This window comes from Numenius arquata, chromosome 5, assembly GCF_964106895.1.
Source record: "Numenius arquata chromosome 5, bNumArq3.hap1.1, whole genome shotgun sequence".
In the NCBI taxonomy this organism is placed as follows: Eukaryota; Metazoa; Chordata; class Aves; order Charadriiformes; family Scolopacidae; genus Numenius; species Numenius arquata.
The window spans coordinates 8685182-8706982 of record NC_133580.1 but is presented as its reverse complement, the minus strand read 5'-3'; the positions used below and the strand labels follow the sequence as shown (position 1 = coordinate 8706982).

The following is a 21801-nucleotide window of genomic DNA, read 5'->3' as shown; positions in this document are numbered from 1 at the left end:
TCGCTGGGAATGGAGAATGAGGGCGGCAGCGTTACCTTGTCCCTGGTGAGGAGCAGGGGCTGTCCCAGCTGGGGGGCAGTGTCCCACTGCTCTCTCCTGGCCGTGCCCCGGGCCAGGGCGATGTACCCCCGGCCTCAGCCCTCGGTCCCACTGCCATGGTGGGTGCAGGGGGCTGAGTTTCTCCCCCACGTCTCTTCCCGGCTGAGCCCTGCTTCTCCTTGTCCCAGCGGACTGCCAGCAGGGATGTTTGTGCAGGAGCATGTCCCTGGGCAGTCTGTCTTCCCTGGCAGCGGCCGAGGAGCTGGAGGAAGTTCAGGGTCTGCTTTCCAAACCAGGGCTAACTTCAGGGGGAGCTCCGTGTTCAGGAGACAGCCTGGGCGTATCTCCGGAGAGAAGTGGAGCCGCTCTGAGGCTGTCCTTACCTGCCAGTGCTGCTCCCAGAGACTGTCCATAGGGCTCTAGGAGCTCTGCTCCCCCTACGCACGTAGGACTGGGCTTTGGTCTTAGTAGTCAGCAAGAACTCAAGATTTGCAGACAACTTGGCACTTGCAAGTAAATTTGCCACATGTTTGGCAGGCAGCTGGGGCCAGCACCCAGGCAATGGTGGTGGAGAGCATCAGCGAGTCTGGAGCTCTGGTCTGTGCTGCTCCAGGAGAGGTCCCCGGGGACCCTGAGTCCCTGGAGGCACCCCAGTTACTGCAGGACGGACCTGTGCCCACGGAGGAGCAGCCGTTTGCTCCCTGCAGACCTTTGGGGCTGTGCCTTTGCTGAGATGTTGGGAAACACCGCTGCGAGGATGCAGCCCTGCACCCAAAACACCTCCATCCCCAGCGCCCTGCAGAGGTGCCAGGGTGGCTGTGGGTGCCCTGCACAGGGAACCGCCTGTGTGTGCCGACACCATAACTCAGAGCCAAAAAGACGACGTTGGTCGCTGGGGAGACCCTGGTGCTTTCAGTTACCTTTTCATGCTCTCCTCCTGCTCTCCCACCCGCTGCCCGCCGCATCACTCCTCAGGTAGATGCATAAAAGTCAGGCAGTCTGAATTACTTTCCGCTGCCCTTGTACCTGCTTTGCATTCTCCCGTAATCTCCCGGGCTGTCAATCTCGTACCGTCGCGGGCTCTCAATTCCCAGGGAAGCTAAACACATATATATTGCACAAAGGGATCCGTGGGCTGGCACTAAAAATGGAATACACCTCACTCCGAGTGCTGCAGACGGCCTAGCAATGTACTGGGTGTAAATTATGATACTGTAATTCAAGCTTTGTCAAACAGTGGGGCTTAATTAGAATATATATATAATTGTAAAAACTAAAAAGCTGACGAGTACAATTGTGCGTTTGAGCTGCCTGCTACAGAAAATAATGAGGAGAGAATACATTAAGGCACGAAACCCCTTCTACCTTCAAAGAGCAGCTAGCTCTGATTAAAGGTACCCCCAGCAAGGCGAGGGGACTCGGCGAGAGGCGGGGGAGCCTGTGGCGCTGGCTCGGCCATAACTCTCACCTCTGTTTTACAGCCTCTACCCAGCGCAGCTGCCACCTTAGGGCCCCCTCACCTCCCCACTCTGGCATTGCAGGATTTGTATTAGGTACCATGAGATGACCCGGCTCAGTTTCTTTTGATTGTCATATTAAAGAAAAATATGGAAAACATGTCTCGTTTGCTCATTTTCCCCCCTGCCATAGACCTGCAGGCCTGTGGATGCTCTAGTGTCCTTGGCCAGCTGGCACACAGGGCTTGAATCACCTCCCAGCCAGCCCTGGGGATGTGCGTTTGCTCCCAGAGCCAGAGACAAAGATTTCTGCCGAGGACCCAGTGCAAGGATGGGGAAAAAAAACCCCAAACTAGTCTAGTCATCAACCCTGGTGAAGATCTCATACTGCTCCCCAGCACCAAGCAACCAGCGGCAGATGATTTTGCGTGTCAGTGGTGTTACAGTCCAGTACCAGGTCGCAGGCAGCGTGGGTATGTCCTAGAGGGGAGGTGAAACGTCGGGGTGTGCAGGACCCCAACCACTGAGCCTGCATTACAAACACCTCCGCAACCCCACAGCTCTTGTAAGCTCTAGTACATAGGAATGTGCCCCCAGCTTCTCCTAGAGAATATAAACCCTTAATATAAAGACACTCTGTGTATAAACCCTTAATACATAGATGCTTGGGTTCCCATCAGAGGATGGGCTTTGGGAGTCTCTCTCCTCCAGCGATGGCAGAGCTGGACCGGCACCCCAGGAGCAAAGGGATTTGCAGGAGACAGTGCAGGGAGCAGCAGCGCTGCCTCCCGAAAAACTGCATTTGCGAGGTAAACAGGCGTACCGAGTGCTGGTTGGGTTTGAAGCATCTGGCTGTGAAGGGCCGGGTTTGTTACCGCTTATTAACTGACTAAAAGAACACGGAGGAGAGCGCTCAGCTCTGATGTGTCGGAGCGAGCAGGCAAGTTTGCGTGGCTTTGACGGCAGCGCTCGGTTATTGATCCATAAAAGGTGTAATGCGTCTCTGTAACACCCTTTGCATGAAATAAAGATGTTGTCAACTGCAATTAAGTGGCAATCTATTATTAATCCTTGCCAATGCCTAGGGGATTCCTGGATTTAAATTCCCCTGGAAAAGGATCTCCGTTTGCCGTGGGCAGCGGTGGGAAAGCCCTGGGAGCAGGGCTGTGCCGAGCACTGCAGCTCCCGGGGAAGGTTGTACCGGGTGATTCAGTGCATCCACGCTCCTCCCAGCCTTCCCACCGGCTGCACACCCCGCACACCTCTCCCGGTGCAGGGGAGTTCCCCAAGACGTGGCTGCAGCCCAGGACACGTTAGCAGTTGCTGGTTTCCATCAGCCCCATGAGGACGGAGGGCCCTGAGACCCTTTCATCCCTCGGACCCACGGGTGTGCCAACTGGCACTTTGGAGGGTGATTTTTGGAAGTAGCACCCTCCCCTCATCCTGTGGGGAGAGGTGCCAAGGGCAGTCATCACCAAACCCAAGGAGGTGTAAATGCTGCTCAGCCGGCAGGTCTGGTGAGTTCCCCAAAGCCAGGCAGGGGGTATTTGTGCTCAAAGCACGAGGAGGATGCGCTAACAGCAGGGCTCCGCATGCTGCAAATCAGTGCCCTTAACATTTACTTAATCACAGAGAGCAGAGGGAGCGAGGAGAGAGGGAAGGGATGGCTCCTGGAATACCAATGCGAGTCTTGGTGCCGCCACCACATCCCTCCTGCCAGCTCACCCTTCCTGCCACGGAGATGGGGAACCGAAATGAAACACAGCGACGGCGCATTTCCCCCGGTCAGGTTTGTAGTGTTCTCATCCCGCCGGAGACGCGCTGCGGTTTTCCCCTTCCACCTTTTTTTTAAGCACAGTTTAAAATAGAAAGACAAGAATGACGGAGCCCCACCGGTTCCTGAAAATCCAGTAAAGGCTGAGGAAAAAGCCATACTGGCAAAAGGAGCCTGTTTAAAATTGCCGGAGTAATAAGCCTAGGACAATCAGCCACTGCAGTTATGAGCTTGTGGGGTCTCAGCAGGGACATGCTGGTGGTTCAGCAGCACCCCACGTGAGTGCTAAAGCTGGGAGGGTGTTTCTGTAATGTGGATGATCCTGCTCGTTCCTGATTTTGCACTGCCAGACCGTTTGATAGCCATGTGGCTTCATCCAGGCTGTCAGAGTGGGAGAGCATCGCCTTTCTGGCAGTGCCAATATTTCATCAGCAATAAGGCCCAAGAGGCAGATATTTTGGTGAGGGAGCAGAGGGGTGTGCGGGGGAGGCTGAGGGTGCCGAGCAAACCCTGCCGTGCTGCTACGCTGAGCAAGGGGCTCATCCACACACCTCACCCCATGGATTTCACACGGTGGTAACGGCTCCACCTGCGACGGGGCATCGCCCGCTGCCAGCCCTTCCTCCGGGCTCGCAGGGGAAGCATTGGCTCCCTTCGTCTTGATGAGAAACACAGCCCTGGGGCTGGGACATCTATTACTTACGCATACGCATCCAGTAGCAGCTTAATGCTTTGCCAGAGGAGAGGAGCCTGTAGCAACTCTCCAGCCATAGACCCTGCATTTAAATCACCCCCAGGTTTGCTGAGTGCATGTTTAAATAGACGGCAAATGAAAGGAGATGTGCTGCGTGAGTAAGTGAAACCGGAGCTGGAGGTGTCGCAGTACTTAGTGACCACTCTCGGTAGAAGTTTTTCACCAAAATGCTGATACCTGCTTTCTGATGGACGGGTACCTTCCCGTTGTTATTGTCCTTGTCAGTAAAGCTTTAAATTTATTCATGAAGCACACTGGAGCTCAGGTGGCAATAGCTAAATCCATTTAGCAGTAGGAATAAGAGGAAAGCCATTTTAATGTTCTCTTGCAGTGCTGCAGTACTTAGCAAACCCAAAGGATATTAATTACTCAGCATGCTCTGAGATGTAAAAGCATGAATTTATCAAGACAAATACATTCAGAACTAGGGTAAGTCAACAGTAATTAACGCGATGCAAAAAAAAAAGGCAGAGAAAGGAAGGATTAGCTGGCCCTATCGCAGGAGAACACGGCGTAGCACCGAGTTATCCCCGGGATATTATGAAGTGACTGGGGTTGTGGCGAGGCATCTCTAAGAAAAAAATTCTGCCTGTGCCCGTCAGGTGTATCCCTGGGATGAGGCTTTGGTCCTGGTTTGCGTTACCGAGGCAGAGTGATGCAGGAGGTCTCTGAAATGCTAAGTTGTGCTTGGCAGCCAGCAGCAGCATTTTCGTACGAAGCCTTTGATGTTGGAAGGCACTTGCGAAGAAGAGGTGCATAGGGCTTTTTTGTTTTTCACCGAATTTGCCTGCGCCGTCCCAGTGTTTTCATGGTGTTTAGCAAATGTATAATCATGAGCACAGCCACAGATGAGTGGCAGCTCGAGAGATGAATTGGTAGGCTCTCCTTGACAAATTTAAGCATAGCATGTGTTTTTATCCCACATCCATTAGGGCAGACAAATGGAAAATCCAGAGATGACTGCTCTGCAATTTACCAGTCACAGCATTTGGAGAAGGCTGATGTCTTCCTCATTGCCGATGATGGGTCAGGCTTGGGAAAAAACAGAAAGCCCTTTAAAAACTGAAGCAATTTGAGTGAATGAGTCCAGCCACACCGTATTTAAAGGCGGTTTACTTTGTGCAGAGCAAGAACAACCAGTGCTGATTCTTTGTCTCCAGGTCATGGGGACGACCCAGGTGACTTCAGCCTAGAAGATGCCCTGTATGACCCCGGCGACAAGCAACGTAAGTCACATTTATTTATTTATTCTTTTAAAGAGGAGAAAACAAGTAGTCATTAACAGATGCAATTTGTTCTTTGGGATCTGATGCTGCAGGGAGGGTGGTGGAGGATATGGGCTGTCTCCTCGTCTCTGCCCGGGGAGATGTGGTGTCTGGGCTTGCCAAGAGATGGGACTGGGGATAGTCCCAGAGAAGCTGGTTGTTGACTGTGTGCCCTTCGCTTTCTGATTCCCGTGAGCAAACCCCAGAGGCACACCAGTGATTTGACGTGGCAGCAGCACTGACCACATTTTTTTGGCTACGTCGTGTTCAGCAGTAACACCTACCATCGAACATGCCCCCGTTTGCCTGGAAGCTGACATGTTACCCGCTCTCCTCTAGTGGGTGAGGACAACCCCCGGAGCTTGGCTGGGAAGGGGCAGTGCCGGGTCCTTCCCTGGTCCCACTGCAACACGGCGCCTGGGGAAAGCAAACAGCACATTGGGTTGCTGCTTTCCTTTGCTTAATTTCAAACGCAACCCATCAGCTGAAGGAAACTCATTCTGAGGGGGTGCCTTGCTGCTGGCGTGCTGATATTTAATATTTGGCTCAAAATAGGCTTATTTTAATGTAAGTTGAAGCCAGGCTGTGTCACTGGGGGGACAGTGGTGCCTGGCAGAGCTCAGCCAGGGCCTGGCAGGAACAGCAGCAAGGTCAGGGGGACAGCGGGGGTTTGCACCACACTGTTGTGAGGGGATTCAGTGGAGCAGCTCTCATTTTACACCCAAAAGAGATAAGCTAACTGCTGTGCAGCAGCTCCTCTCCCTCCCAGGGGCACGTCTCACACCTGCCCCCAGCCTGAGGGCTGAGCCTCTGCACCCAGAGTGTCTGCACCCAGACACGTCCCACGCTCCCCTTTGCTGCCCAGCCACAGAGATGCCAAGGTGGAGTTGCAAACGCCTGTGCCCAGGACCCCTCGCTGCCCATCCCTCCCCGTGCGGTTCATGGTGACCATCGCCAGAGCCAGTGCCTGGCCAGGCAGTAACAGAGAGTGCTCTGTGAGCGATGCCGACCTCTGTGATCACACAAAACGCACCTACAGATATTTAAGTGAAAGCAGTAACAGGGTTTGAAACATCTTACTTTACAGCCTAACAACACGCAGACACTTGTGTTACGCTGGAGTTTACATGGAATAAAGAGTCCGGATGCTCCATGCACCTCTCCTGCGGCATGGTGGGTTCAGCAGGAGGCGGGGAGGATAGACCATGGGGTACCAGGCTTGGTCACGGGTCTGAGAGATCTCACCTAGGATTTCGCAAGCCCTTTAATACAGTATGTGGAGAGACCTGGTTAGAAACGCCTAACGGCCACCTCCTGCAGAGGGAAAGCAGCGTTTCCCCAGGCTGAAGTCCCAGCCTGCCCAGCTGCTGCATCCCGGGCAGCATCACATCAGCCCTGGAATAAAAGCAAGTGAAGGGCCTGGAGTAGGGTCAGGTCAAACTGTGCCAGCACACTGGAAACGAAGCCCAGCAGAAGCACTTCCGTATTCAAAGGCGCAAATGGAAATTAATGGGAATAGAGCAGCCATGACTCTTGCTTATAATTTATTCATATACTTGGTAATGTTAGCCACTATTAATAGATTGTGGTTTACAGGGGCTGAAAAAAATACATAATCAAACCCCCCAAAAGGCTGAGTGTAGCTCGTTTTACCCCAGGAGCAGCCAGGGGAGCTGGAATCTGAACACTGGGTTGTCACCAAAATTCCTCCAGCTGACAGGGAACCTCCCGTATATAACACAGTACTGGAAATTATCTGTCATTTAACTAACCGACCGGGCAAGGGACAGCAAAACATTGGCAGCTCACTCTTGTTTTGCACGCTATTCTGTACAGTATGTGCCCTTCTGCTTTTTGCTGCTATCTTAATTCGGCACAGCTCATTACAGCCCTCTGCATCACGCTCCTCGGGATGCTGGCCGGTGCGGAGGCAGCCTTCGGCCCCGGATACAGCTGTGCCCTGCAGAGCTCTGGACCCCATCCTGCACGGGGCTGTCACCACTCGCCCTCGGGCACAGGCAATCCCCTTCCCTGCGGCTACTCACTGTGTGCGTGGGGCTTCCATGGCTCTGGGCTCTGAGTTTACAAACACAGACCAGCGATGCTCAGCTGGAAAAGCTCGTGGTGAAATCTCTGCCGTTTATTCTCAAACCAAGAGTGACACGTTTTCGGTGACGCCCACGACTAACATTTTCCTCCCTGTCTTGTTTTGTCACAGCCACTCCCAAGAGCCCCAGAAAGCCAGCAGGTGGGACAGGTGAGACCTTCTGTGCATATCATTTAAGTTTGCGTATCATTTGGGTTTGTTTCCTGCGGGGGTTTTGACCACACGAGCCGCCCCCCCGCCCCCGCCCCAAGGCTGCGTGTGTGTGGCTGGGATGCTGCTGCCGTAGCAGAGGCTTTGGTGGACATCGTTGCTTGCCCATAAGAAAGCTGGTGCCGGTGTGCACACATGCACTCTTCCCGTATGGCCAAAGTAAATGCAATATTGATATTTCTGTCCATGTTGAAGGCGATTGGCATTGGAGCATTTACAGCCAGGGCTGAATTTTGCACACTTCGCAGTATCTGAATGGAAAAGACACAAATCACTGCTCAGCTGCACAAGGACTGTTGTTTCTGGCTGCTAGGCATCTGCTAGCTTTCCTTCCAGGGGGGAGCCCAGAGGATATTTTCCTTCTATTTTTTTTTCACCAAGATATCCCCAACATCCACGGAAAGGCCCCAGCCTAGTGACATTTCCCCATCCAGGGGAAACACAGCTCTCCGACTCTTTGTGCCTGTCAGATGTCCTGGCTGGCCGGCTCCACAGCATCTGCCCCAGATGAGGAAGCTCCCTTAAATTCACCCGAGTTTCATCATTGGCAGCTCCTCTGGCCAAACATACCTACTTAAATATAGCGTGGTCACAAGAGCGGAGGGTTGCTCAACCCCGCCAGAGGAGCCAGAAATAAACTGCAGCGGTGGTGTGCTCAGAAGTGAACCCTCTCGCCCCTGCGTGAGGACCTTGGTGCAGATTTAAGCAAATCCAACTGCCTAACTCCTCGACCACTGTGATCTTTGCTAGGGAAAAGAAAAGCCAAGTACCAGAAGAACGCGCTGGGCTTCGTCGTTTGGATCACAGCCCAAACGACGAGAGGTCATTTCATCCAATAAACCCTCCCCGGGAAATGGACAGATGCCGAGGCTGAGGCTTTGTCTTGGCGAGTTTCTTCTTCCCCAGGGAGTGCTTTTTGGATGAGTGATGGCACCGAGGGGCTCCTGCAGCAGGTTCGCATGCCCTAACCCCACCTCCTGTCCAAGCTCCACTCAGCCCAGGGTCACACGTGGGCAGCTATGCAGGGAACAGAGCAGGTCCCGGCCACCGGCTCAATCCCTGCAGCACCGGCTCGTCTGCAGCCTCCGCAGGACACCGGCAGGTCTCCCCCCAAAACACATTATTTTAGGGTTGCTCAGGCTGGGGATGGGCGGCAGCCACAGCTCCGGTGGGGAGAGTTAAGCGCTGGCCAGGCTGATCTGAAGACTGCAGTAGGGTTGCGATTGAGCAGCAGAGCAGCTGGATGCCCTCTGCAGCCCCACGCCGATACAGGCGCTGGTGCAGCATCGCTCGCACAAGCACACCCAGAGCTGTCGGCCATGGGAAGCCAGCCAAAAGCCTCGCGCCATCCCCACAAACGATGGGGGTTTTGACGATCCCTTCTCTCCCGCAATGGGCTTTGATTTGGCTGATTACTTTGACACCCCTCTGGAGGCAACCGCCAAACCAGCGAAGCCGACTCCGAAACCCTTCCCCAGGCCGGGGAAGCCAGGTAGTGCAGAGCTCCCCGCACCCGGGAGGGAGCATGCGTGTTCACCTTCAGGGCTCTGGACGGGGAAAATGCTCCCCCCAGGGAACCGGGAGCCATACTGGGAGACTGGGATCAGGTGTTGATAGATGAGCTTCAGCAAGTACTGGTGACCACCAACAGGTAACTTCAAAAGGTGACCACCTCCTCCTCTGCTCCTGCCGGCAGAGGAGATGCTCCAGGCTCTCGCTGACATGCCAGGAGGGGCGGCGCCAGCATTTAGCCAGCATCCCTCCCTCGCTGCCCATTCCATCCCTCAGCCCGTTCTATCAGGAGGAAGCTGTGTGCTCCCAGCAGGGGACAGCAAGTGTCAGACACTGTGAGCGCTGCGCCTTCGGGAGGAAGGGAAGGGCTCAGGGGCAAGAAGTTCTCAGGATCGCAGCCATCATAGAAGAGAGAGAACTCTGCAGCAAACTTTCTAATTTATATTGAATGTGACATTCATGGTATGAAACAATCCTGTTGGCAGCTTGGGTCAAGTGCCCAGTTCTCAGTCCTCCTCATCCCTGCACCTGGTGAGCTCAAAAACACTGAGACCTTGAAACCCACATGCCATAGCTGTCAGTAAAGTAAATATTATCACAAATTCAGACACTGGAGTCTTCTAAAAGTGCAGTTTTCCCAAGCATTAGAAAAGACTTTACTGAAAAGTGAAATTGCTGAAAGAGTAAAATTCAGCTCAAACCAGGACAGAGGGTAACATTATTTTGGTCTCTTTTTTTTTTCCTCCTCTCCCTTCAGACAACAACTTTTGGGATGTCATCCACACCACCACAACCAAGAAGCCAAAAACTACGAGGGCACCCCCCAAGCATAACCCAGGTGAGGGCAAGCTCCCCAGCCCCTGTGGCTTCACCCCGGCGCAGGGAGAGGCTTTGGGACATGCTGTGACGGCGGCACTGCCCCTCGCCCCGGTATTGCCAGCCTCTGCTTTGTTTGTTCACAAGACATCTAGGAAAAAAAATTTAAAAAAAATAGAAAAACACACGGCAGATACGGTATCTTGGCATTATCCTGCACTTCCTCAGGGGTCTCAATGGCTCCTGGACCATTTTGCCTTTGCCTGATTTAAGGCTGTGGACTTGCTGTCCTCCTTGGAGTGGCACAGCCCAGCCACTCTGGGTCCACCAATGCACTTGTCCCACAGGCTCAGGGCACCCTGTGGCACTTTGCTGCCTGTTCACACAGAGTTTTGGCAAAAGGTTCTCCCAGGCTTCAGAAAAAATTGATTTTGGATCAGAACAAGCTCAGGTGGGAGGGCTGAGGAGCTCAGCTTGGCTCGTGCTCTGGTTTTAGCTGCTGTTTAGCAATAGATGCTCTGTCAGGGCTGGGCTGGGTGGTGCACAGAGGAAAATAACACCAAGAAATCACATTGCAGATCGGTCCAGCTGGCACACCAGCACAGCACAGCCACCTCCATCCCCTTCCAGGTGTCCCCCTCCAACACTGCCACTGCCTGGGAGCACCTCCTCCAACACTGCCTCCTCCTTGGGAGCGCCTGTCTGGCTCCATCCTTTTCTATCTGTCTTGATTTATACCAATTGCTGTGGTGTGAGACCCTTTCCGCGGGAAGAACACGGCATTTCCCACCACAGCGGCATGGGGACACAAAATGGGATGGGTTTGGAAGATCTGCCACAACACTGCATACCAAAAATGGGAGATGCTCGTGTCGGGGACATCATCTCTTTGACCGGCACTTTTCCCTGGCAAAGCTGAGCATTTCCTTTGTTAATTAATTGCAGTTTCCCAGCCTGTGGCCAGCACTGCTAACCCCCGTGTTGTTATTTTTAGCAAAGAATCCTATGGATTTTGACTTGGCTGATGCCCTTGATGATAAGAACGATAGGAAGGACCCTGGGAGGCCAAATGTAAGGCCAGGTGAAGGTACGTTGACTTCCCTTCTGTCCTGCTCGCTACCAGCCAGGTACAGGCACTCGCTGCCAGACACCGTCCCTGCTACGTGACGGGGCAAGGAGAAACAAAGGCACTGACTTGTCCGAGGCTCCTGCCCCCTGCCCTGCTCATGCAGGAGGGGACATTCCCAGAGCCCCAGCTTTGGCAGCCCTTGGCAGAGAGGGGCTCTGCCGAACAACCTGTTGCCTGTCTGCAAGTTTCTTTCCCAGGGTCTCTTCTGACCCATTAAATGGCAGCGATTGTGTTAAGCTCCCCCTCGTCCCCGTACCTGAGCTATTTAACTGAGGGCATGTGCTGTTGGGGTTCGCGGGCATTGCCAAGACATAAATCTAGAGCAGGCTTAAGTCCTGGCAAAACATACGCCATGGGCTGGGAGATTTTTTTTTTTCCCATCTCTAAAATACTCCGGTGAATGAATCATTTGTCTATGAGGAATGTTCCCTTGAGCACTTGAGCTAGAAAACAGACTTTGCATGGCTAGTTTATTGACATCGGGATGGCCGTGTACCCTGCTCGCATGCGTAATTAATAGTCAGATATTTTATTAGATTGTATTAACCAGGTGACTTGTCTGCACTTTGGTATTCTGGGCTTGTTGAGGTTTCAGACCCCTGCAGGAAAGGTTGAGGCGTTGAACTGCTGGAACATGGCACGGGTCACAAACCAGCACACGCGTTTGTTCCCCCAGCATCCCTGCGCCCAGGCCTGCCTGGGACCCCTCTAGGTTCTGGCATAGTCAGGGTTGTTTGGGTTTTTTTTCCCCTCTTTTTGCACTCATTACTAAGCCCATAAATCTGGTTTTTGTGGTAAGGTGGTGAATAAGGCAGCCTCTTTCAGGCTGTTAAGGCAAAGGTAACCCTTCCCAAGGTGCAGCATCAGAGATGCTGGCTCAGTGTTGCGTCTCCCATCACATACCTCGCTGCACCCCAAGGTTCCCTCTGGGACCAGAGCCGAGGGGTTCAACACCTCCAGTCATTCACCTGCTGGTGCCCAGGCTGTGTTTCTCTGCGCCTGTCTTGCACAAATTAAACACTCCCACTACAACCGAGGTAACTTTTTCACCTGTACCGAGACGTGCTGGTGCTCAGTTCTTCCGCTGGAGCTGCTCTGTCCCTCTGGGAAAGAGGGGAGTCGCTCCCTGCCTGCGGGACCCTGGGCCAGGCTGGCACTGCCAGGGGCTCACCAGAGGCAGGGCAAGGGCACATTGGTCCCCGGCATTACAGCCATCACGCACGCAAACCGCTTCTTCCTTCCTCCTCCACTGCCAGCTGAGGCTCAGCAGCCAAAACATTTCATAAACTCGTAAACATACCGGTCACTTCAGTTAAAAAAAAAAAAATAATACAGTGGTTTAAACTTTGATTCAAGGATATTTCTTTCAAGCTAGGCTTAAAGTCAATTTTTACGAGCTTAAAATAATTTGGGTTAAACGTTTTGTTAACATCTAGTAATGGTGAGAGAAACAGAACTGCATACTGACCAGTCCCTGTTCTCACTGGGGACCGAGTGCCAGCTGACTGGGAGCTGCTGGTTTAAATGGGCGTGCAAAACCCTGCTCTGGGCCCTGCCACACAGAAAACCCCACATGGCTCCTCAAAAATAGCTGTTTTAGAGAAAATACTTGAATGAGTAGAGCAGGCTCCATCTGCCCAGAGAAGAGCATTTCTCCAGGAGCAGGGGTTTGCAGGAGGCCAGTCCCACCCTGGGTGCATGATGCTCGCAGAGAACCCCCACCCAGAATTCCCCAAAAGTCCCGTTTCCAGGCCCTGCCCATCCAAAGACACTCAATTTTTGGGATCTCTCCCATTCCAAGCCGCACACTGTTTTTCCTTCCTGTGATGCTGTTTTCTAGGCAGCTCTGGCTGCATTCACCCTCCCGGGCAGGCGGCTGCGGTGTTTCAGTGGGTGAATTTGGCTTTACGCGGGTCGAGAGGGTGAGCTCCCCCGCTGCCACGGGGCACACGTGAAGCCCGTGACAGCTCTCCACGGGGAGGCCACCTCCCACATCTCCCTTCAGGTGCCAACCACCATTTGTTCCTGTTATTTTTAAAGGATTTTCAGATGACGACCTGGCCAGCATTGTGGATGGCGGCTACAGCCCGGACGAGAAGAAAGGTGAGCGGTGATCTATGTTTGCTCGTTTGCTTTCGCGGTGGCGGCTCAGGCGATAGTCACCAACCTTGCCTTCTGGACGGGGGCACGCACACGGGGAAAGGGGCTCTCAGCCGTGGGGCCAGCGGAACACAGTTCTTGGCCTCCGTGGTCATATCTCGTGCCAGTGGTTGGAGGGGCTTATTTTTGAATTGTGCGGAGGCTCTGCAGCTCCAGCTGCCACCAGGGCAGACGGGACCCCGCATCTCCCCATCCGCCTCGAAAGCAGATGCCCACCCCTGTGCCACGAGAGGGCACAAGCCTTCATTTACCTTCCACCGTGCGACCACCGATGGCTGAAACAAGAAGGAAAACCAGCAACAATCGGATAAGCCTGCGCGTTTGCGAGGATCCACAGCATTAAATATTAAAAGCAGTCGAGTAAAGAGATGAATGCCACAAGCCCAATCAACATTTAATGAATCCCTGCGCCAAAGACAAACCGCATCAGAGGCATTAATACAATGCTGACCTGCTTCCATAAATTCAGGATATAAGTGACTCGGTAAGGGCTGCAGCTTCCAGCAGGAGCGGCTTCTCCAGGGAAGGTGATTTTAAAATAGACTTCAAGCCGAGTGAGGGTTCCCTGACATTACAGAGCTTCGCGAATCACCTCCCTGTGGTGGCCCAAGTGTGCTGTCTGTCTGACAACGCATCGTTTATCTGCTCTTTACACGGAGGTGAGGTTAACTGTCACAGAGGGAGAGGTGTCCCCTGCACGTCCCCAAACACTCACAATGGGAGGGCAGATCAGCTTCAGACCCCTCTGAGAAACAGCAACGAGCCACCTGGGGCAGCCAGGCAGAGGTGTGGGGCAGCAGACACTGCACCCCACGGAGACACACACTCGTCCCCAGCCCAGGGGTGTCCCTGGGGCCATGCTGCCGCTCCTGCCCCGTGTGCCCACTCCCTCCGAGGCTGCCCCACACAGAGGCAGGGGCAGCAGAGGGACACGGGGCCACTGACAGGCTTGTGTCTCTTGCAGGTGCCGGGGGCAACACCGACAGCAACTATGGCGGAGGTAGGTACCACCATGGCCACAGGGGCAGTGGTGGGATGGGAGGCACGTGTGCCCCTGCCGCACAGCACCCCACTCTCTCTGTGTCCCACAGTGGCGGAGACGGGAACAATTGCTGGCATCGCCAGCGCCCTGGCCATGGCACTCATCGGGGCCGTCTCCAGCTACATCTCCTACCAGCAGAAGAAGTTCTGCTTCAGCATCCAGCGTAAGTTGTGACATCCCCCACCCCGAACACAGAGCAAGCACCCACCTATTTGCCCCCTGAACCTGCTGCCATTTTCCAGCCCGGAGGCAGGAGAGGGTATCAGGCATCCAGTGGCCCGGAGCTGGCAGAGCAAAGCCTCAGCCACGGCTTACCAAGCCCACCTGGCCCCACCAGTGGCAACAGTCCCAGGACCAGCTGCCACCCCGGAGGCTGCGCACAGCCACTGACAGTCACAGCCAAAGACCAAACCACCCACACCAAACAGGGTAAATATGGAAAAAACCCACCCCACCCCAAAACAAACAAACCAAAACCACCCCAAAATCTTAGCAGGAGGTAAAAACTCACCAGGCGGCAGCAGCAGCAACGGTGAAAGAAGCACAGGGAGCATCTGCAACTGTGGCAGCCACGGATGGTACAAGCCACACCGCCTTCCTGCAGGTGGGCAGCAATCACTGCAATTAAGTGCAAATTAAGCAGCAAAGCTTCCTACTCCCAGAAAGCACCTCTTGCACGAGCTGCCCCATAAAGTTTCCCAGTGTCAGCATTGCAGGAGGTGTCCCAACAGTCACACCACCCTGGCCAAGGTGGGCTCCTAAGCTTGTTAAGGGGTGGTTGGAAACAGCTGGAAAAAGCTCTTTTTAAATTAATCAAATGAAATCTCCTGCGAGTCTCCTTTGCTCGGGTGGAAGGGTGTTTGGGGTTGGAAATTTCTGCTAGAATCGTGCTATTTTCCCAGTTGTGCCTGAAACAAACAGGAGCATTTTGGTAAATTAGATCAGCAGGAAAAGTCAAATGAATGTGATGGAATGAAACACCCTTGTATATTCCCCCCACTTAAATGATATTTTGGCAAGAATAAATAATTTAAAAAAAAAAAGAGTAAAGGCTTTGATGAGGGGGAAGCTGAGAGACACAAAGCCCCAGAAAGGCGGCAGGAAATTAAAGTTAATTATAAAGGAGGATTAATTTAAGCCATCAGACATGGCATGCTGGGCTAATGTCAGGCCTTAGATGCATTGCAATGCATGACAGAAATCTAAGAGCCGTCAGCCGCTGCAAAAGCGGCTTTTTATTGAAAAACATAAATTGCATTTGGTGTTATCCCAGCAAAACACATGTCTTGGGGGAGGCAGCGGTGGTGTGCGATGACCATTCGCTCGAAGCACAGAGGAACGGGCTTGGCTTTTTCCTTTCCTTGCCCAGCCATCCTTCTGCAGTGGCGAGGCTGCAGCTCCACGTCTCGGTTTTGAGTCTCTTCTGGCAAGTGTTTGCTGATTCCTCTAAAGGATGTGTACAATGCTGCCTAATACTCTTTATCCCGCTTTTTTTCATTACACGGTGTCTCCCCCTCATTAGCCATGCCCTAGGCTGTGGCTTAGCCTCGGTGTCCCTCTGTCCCAAGCGCTTACTGTCCCCAGGCAGGACAGGGGCTGTCGGCAGCTCCTCTCCTGCCTCCACGGCTTGGCCAGCTGCAGATTGGCTGTCTCTGATGGCATGGGGGTTTTTATGGTTGTTTTTTTTAGCCAGTTGCAGAAACTTTTCCTCTCTCCTGCCCCTTGGAGGCAGAGGCTGCCCCATTGCTGCCTGAGGGCTGCCATCGTGCTGCTTTGCCTTGGCCCTGGCCCGGGTCCCTGCCTCCTTCCTTCCCCATCAGGTAGGAGTGAGCCCCAGCAAAAACTGGCGGTGAGGCACAGCGAGTCCCTGCCACGCTTTGTGCTGCCTTAGATGCATATTAAGTTTAGATCCCTAAAAATTGTGTGTTGCATGGCCGCAGCGTGGATTGCCTCAGCCTTCCTTCACAAACCCGCACGGCCACTTGCCCTTCCTACGGTCCCTCCCTAATGGGATGGAACAGCACAGCACTCCCATCACTGCCTCTCTCCAAAGAGTTCCTTTAGAGGAGCTGTAGAGGATGGATGAGGTCCATGGCACACCCCAGACAGTCTTAACTCAATCTTCTGCAGCTCTGAGCTGGACCACCATGAGTGGTGCCACCCCTTTCCTCTTGCTGCCCCCTTCCAGCGCCCAGCCTTGCCCCTAGACACTTGTTGCAAACACTGGAAATTTCTTTGCATTTAAATAAGGGACTTATTCGGGGTTTGACACCCCACTGTCATCCTGCTGCATCACCCCAGCCCTGCTCTGAACTGCTTCTTGCAGCCCTGTCCCGTCCATCTGGAGGATGTACCTACTCCATGCCATCTCCTCGCTGAGCGCCTCAGCACAGTAATTAGCCATGCTGCCTTGCCGGATAACGATGAAGCAAGAGACTCGGAAAAAAGGGCTGCTGCTAGAAGCTGTGCCTTCTAGGCAAGCCTCTGTGGTCACTTTAAAATCCAGCAGCACTTTCTCAGGGCTGGTTGTGGTTTATTGATGTTTCCGTACCGCTGGTGATGCTGGTGGGATGATGGGAGGTTGCTAAAAGGCATCTTGGCTGGTACAGCAGATTGGCCCGTTACCAGAGTTTTTAAGGCATCAAAGCAAATAATTTTTACTTCCTACCTTCCCATCTCACTCTCTTTATTGTTACTTCTCAGAGGGACTTAATGCAGAATACGTGAAAGGAGAAAACATGGAAGCTGTCGTAAGCGAGGAGCCCCAAGGTGAGAACCTTGCATTCCTTACCCTGTCTGCGCCTGGCCACAAAAGCAGCTTTACTGGGGGACTTTAAGAAAGTCCCTCACGCCGTACAGAGCTGCCCTGTCTCTTTGATGAAGACACCACTTAAGTGATGCTGCAGCTTTTTCCGAAACACCCACCACAGTGTTTTTCCCCCCTTTATTGCACAGAAAAAGAAACCAAGGAGCTCACGCTGCAAACGGTGGCAGTTAATATTTCGCTTTCATGTTTTCAGCCATCGGGAGCGTCTCAGACAAGAAAAGCGTGATCCTTCTTTCAGTGACAGATAATCAAGGCTGCTGCAAAGGCTGTTCCGATGTCACATACAGCCAACCAGTACTGGGCACCCATTCCATCGTGTGCTGTCGTACTCACGATTTTTTCTCTTTCTCCCTAGTTAAATATTCAGTGCTGGAAACACAGTCGGCGGAACCACCAAAACAAGACAGTGCGAAGATGTAAAGCACGACCCGGGGCTAGAAGGGAATCAGTCAGCAGCAAATGGAGATCTTACATGCTTGTAATTTAGCTTTTTATTTAATTTGACTCCCAAGCTATTTAAGGTATACTTAGGCTTGAACTGGCTTCTTATTGCTCTAGGCTTTAGGGTTAGAGTGGTAGTATGTGTTTATTTTTTGTAAAGAGGTATACGTTTACACTGAAGTAATATTGTAGGTTTGATGTCCAGTCGTATGCAAACCAACAGAAGGGGTGTCAGTAGCGGTCAGTTTTCGACTGGTCCTTTCAATTTAAGGGACAAGATCTTTTTCAAGGAGCAGAAGAGCTTACAGGTGTGAGGACAGTGAAGTGCCTGTAAATAGCAATCCAAAGCAAACCATCCAAAGCCCTTTGTAAAGCACCTCCAGCCAACTGCTGCCATCAGCTACGGGCACGTCCCTTCCAGCGGCGGTGATGAAAACCGCACATTTCCTGAGGGTAGATTGCGGTCCCTGGCGTAGCTACACCTACAAACGAAGTGCCTACGGGTGGGTCCTCAGGTGGGGCCTCGGGCTGGGGCAGGTGACTCCCTGCTCCGAAGCCAGGAGTCGAGGATGCGTCCCCACCACGCAGCACTGGGCTTCTAACCACATAAAAGGACTGATTTTTCACGCCAAGTCATAAATACAGGTAATAGCAGCGGGTGCGGCGTTCGCTTTTAGCAAATACCATTTGATTGCTTGGCCACGCTGGAGATCAGGAGCTGAAGGTGCCAAGCGATAGTTTGTCCGTGTGACACGAGATTGTCACCTAAATGAAAACTGTGTGTGTTTGGGTGCTTTCAAGGAGAGGTTCAGATCTCGCTCACACTAGAACAAATTACAGATTTAACCCAAAAGAGAACAAAGTATGTATGCGTTAAGACCTGTGACACTCACTACCACCAGAGAAGTGGTACCGGTATCAACACCTGACCTTCGCTGTCTTGCAAGAATTTGTGTTTGTATTTGCAATCCCTCCCCAACCCTTTTTAATCGCTGCTAAAGTGTGGATGCTGCCACTTTCCAGTACATTTATCCAAATCAACGACTGCTTAAAAAGCATGCTCTCAAGTGAAGGAAAATTCACTTGATGTAAGAGGTACTCACTATTTATATATAAACCTGAAATGTGTGCATTTTGTACTGTTTTGCAAATCCTGTATTTTGTGAATGTGTATAAAAAAAAAAAGCCTTTCAGTTTGATGTACAAATTTCACAGCTTTCAGGTAGACAGGACTTAGGGGTGGCCTTGCCAGGAGGTGAATCAGCCCAGGAGCGATGCTGCCCACCAGCTCCCTTGGAAAGGAAATTGCCCAGTAACACGCTGAAGTATTTTGCGATAGCTGCACAATTCTTTATGCTCTTTTTAACACTTGCATTTTTAAAGCCTTACACTAGCTCTAGCCGAACAGCGACAGTGTTTTACGAGGGAGATGAGTTCTAGGGATATACGGTGCCTCACGTATATTCAGAATCCGTAGGCTACACCGATACTGCTACGAACTACCCCGCTGCTTTGTTTTATGAATGTGTTTGGATTAGGAAACAAAATATTTAAATATTGGCTGCTCAGAGACTGGAAGCAGGGGAAGTCGAGCTGGGCTGCGCTGTTTGCTCACTCCTCGGGAAGGGGAGGCAGCGGGGTCTGCAGGACTGGGATGGTCACGTGCAGCAGCTCGGACGCCGAGGAGCCAGGTGGCCGAGCGTGTGCATCTCCACTCCCAAACACCAGCCTCTGGTTCTCTTTCGTAGCCAAACGCATTTGCAAGCTGTAGCATGGAAACTGTTTTTTAGAAAGTTAGAGTAGATGACACATTACCACACGGCATTGACGAACACTAGGAGCGGTTTTCCTACCTTGAGATGAAGTGACCGTAATTCCGTTTCTCCTTTTCCCGATGCCGGGGGTTTCTGTAGGAGCAGGTGATGGAGTTTATGGCATTTCCGTTACCCGCTTGCCCTCTTGATCTAGTGCACAGTGCGATGGAGCCTCCAGCATTGCTTAAAGAACAGAGCACCTACCCCTCCTTTGGGAAACTCTTACACTAGAACATAGGAGAAATAACTGTCTAATTCACAAATACTACAGTTAAAAAAAAAAAAAAAGGCCAAAAAAAAAAGCTATTTCACTGAAAAAAAACACCCAGTTTCTAGAACTTAGAAGTTGTTCTGTTCCCCAAGGCCTTTTCTATGCCTTTGGTGAACACTTTCGCCTTAGTGTAATTCCTAGGAATGTGGAAAACCGTAAATGCACAGTAAAAGGGAGCACTTTTTCAAAAATTTACAGTAACAGGATTAAAGATCTCTTTCTCTAGGATTTCAAATAGGAAAATATTGCCAATACCACAGTGAAGAAACTAAACTTGGTCTTGTCTTCAAAACTGGACAAAAGTCTTAATGTGCTAAATGTCAGTAAAGGCTCAAATTGCTTTTTATTGCAATCTGTCTCCTTGATCTGAACTCTCAGACCAGCCTCTGAGAAACAGGGAGCTTATACACCATCTATATTTTAGGCATTATAGCAACTGAGAGGATTCCTATGTATTTTCCTAGTTGTGATCCAAGTTCTGAAACAACTGACCCAGCACTGACCTCAAACTACTTTCATTTAATTAGTGACTATTCTCTTTAAATCTGGACATGGAATTTTTTTAAATCCTGCACTTTAGGGTCTGTATACACAGTATGAAGTTTCGTATCCTTTATAAAAAAAGGCCATCGGAAAATGGGATTTTTTTTTTCATGAGTCCAAAACCTATATATAGACCTGCTCAGAGAGTTTACACTAACTGTGCTGTGAGCCCTTTTTCTTACCACACTTCGCTTCTTCAGCTTAATTAAAGCTATTTTTAATAAAATTATTCAGAAAAGGTTTCTCAATTACAGAGAAAATAGAGAACTGAAGGAATTTAACTAGCTTTTTTCCTGTTGTTTATCAATTACTTGCATTTTCCTTTGGCAAAACTGTAGTAATTTCATCATTTTGAGATTTGGCAATACTGTCGTAGTTCCTTTGTTTTAGATTCTTCAGTCGAGAATACTCTGACATCAATTTCTGCTACTAGAAATTCCGTCATTTCCATGCAGCCCCACTAAGGAACCCTTACAAGTGCTATATTGTCATTCTTAACTACTCATTTGTTGTGTTAAAAATGAAATTAGTCCATAATACCATTTCAGATTCTGAAAAAGTAAGATGAGTTGACAGGCCAAGGCTTTAAAAATTTGCTTCTGCAACGAAGGAGGCTCGGGAACAAATTATGTGAAATTAGAGAATCCTTTCTTTTGAGTGAAGGTCCTACTGAAACGCTGCCGCAGAAGCGATCTATACCAAATGAAAGTTGAATGTTACGCTATGAGAAGATAATGTGCATGGATCTAAGGATCATGGGGGTAAAAATCAGAATTTGACTACCATTGGAAAACACCAAATAAAACCAGTTGTCTAGTAAGACATTTTTGACTTGATTTTTTGTGGGTTTTTTTTCATGCTGGAAGTAAACTGCAGATGCTGGGCTATAGCCTTATTGTACGTCACCTCTTCTAGGACTACACTAAAGACTTTATTTAAAAAACCAAAACAAAGTGGACTTTGTGGGAGAACAAGTATCATTATGAAAACTTTAACAGTAAAAATGAAGTATTTGCGTGCACACAGACACGCTCTCCTCGGGTCACCCACCTGCTAAACTCCAGGTAGTGCCCTGTGTCCCTGGCTGCTCTCGGCACGGCTGGATTTTGGTCCCTTTCGCTGCCCCAGGTTTCCTGCAATTTTCTTTGAAATTTCACATCCAGTGGATGAATCTCCCATGCAGTGCAAACTACGCTTTTGACCTTTGTATAATGATGCAGTGCTTAGTCTCACAGTCAAAAAAGGTGGTTTATATTTCAAACTAGCTACTTCCAACTCATACCTCTTGTAGCAATGAAATTCTTTCCAACTGCACAAGATCTGGCAGTCAAAAGATCTCTAATAAGATACCCACTTAGTTCAGCAGAAGTGATCTCTCAACAAATGGCCGTTTTCTTTTTGCTTTTTAACAGAAATGCTGTAGGTTGGGAATACTCTAAATTGTCCGACTTACTTTGTCCTCTGCTCTGGGGTTTAATGAATGGGAGCTGTTCATCCCAACAACTGCTCTCTGTTAGAGAACCAGCCATTCTTGGTGTTACTACATACGGCATGTGAATCAGTACAGCTTTTCTCAGAAAATAAGAGAAAAATCAAACACTTGTTGTTTAAAGCTTTAACTCCTTGAGAGGAAGGCTGCC

At 51.0% G+C, this 21801-nt stretch overlaps 1 protein-coding gene across 1 annotated transcript in view; it reads left to right on the top strand.

Moving 5' to 3' along the window:
• Window positions 1-20984, top strand: part of CD99L2 (CD99 molecule like 2) — a 33069-nt gene extending 12085 nt beyond the window's left edge. The window contains exons 2-10 of the mRNA XM_074147902.1: window positions 5185-5250; window positions 7508-7546; window positions 9876-9956; window positions 10929-11021; window positions 13104-13166; window positions 14188-14223; window positions 14315-14428; window positions 16969-17034; window positions 17448-20984. Coding sequence (XP_074004003.1) covers window positions 5185-5250; window positions 7508-7546; window positions 9876-9956; window positions 10929-11021; window positions 13104-13166; window positions 14188-14223; window positions 14315-14428; window positions 16969-17034; window positions 17448-17512 — 623 coding nt within the window. The 3' untranslated portion in view covers window positions 17513-20984. The remainder of the gene's footprint in view (window positions 1-5184; window positions 5251-7507; window positions 7547-9875; window positions 9957-10928; window positions 11022-13103; window positions 13167-14187; window positions 14224-14314; window positions 14429-16968; window positions 17035-17447) is intronic.
• The last annotated feature ends 817 nt before the right edge of the window (window positions 20985-21801 follow it).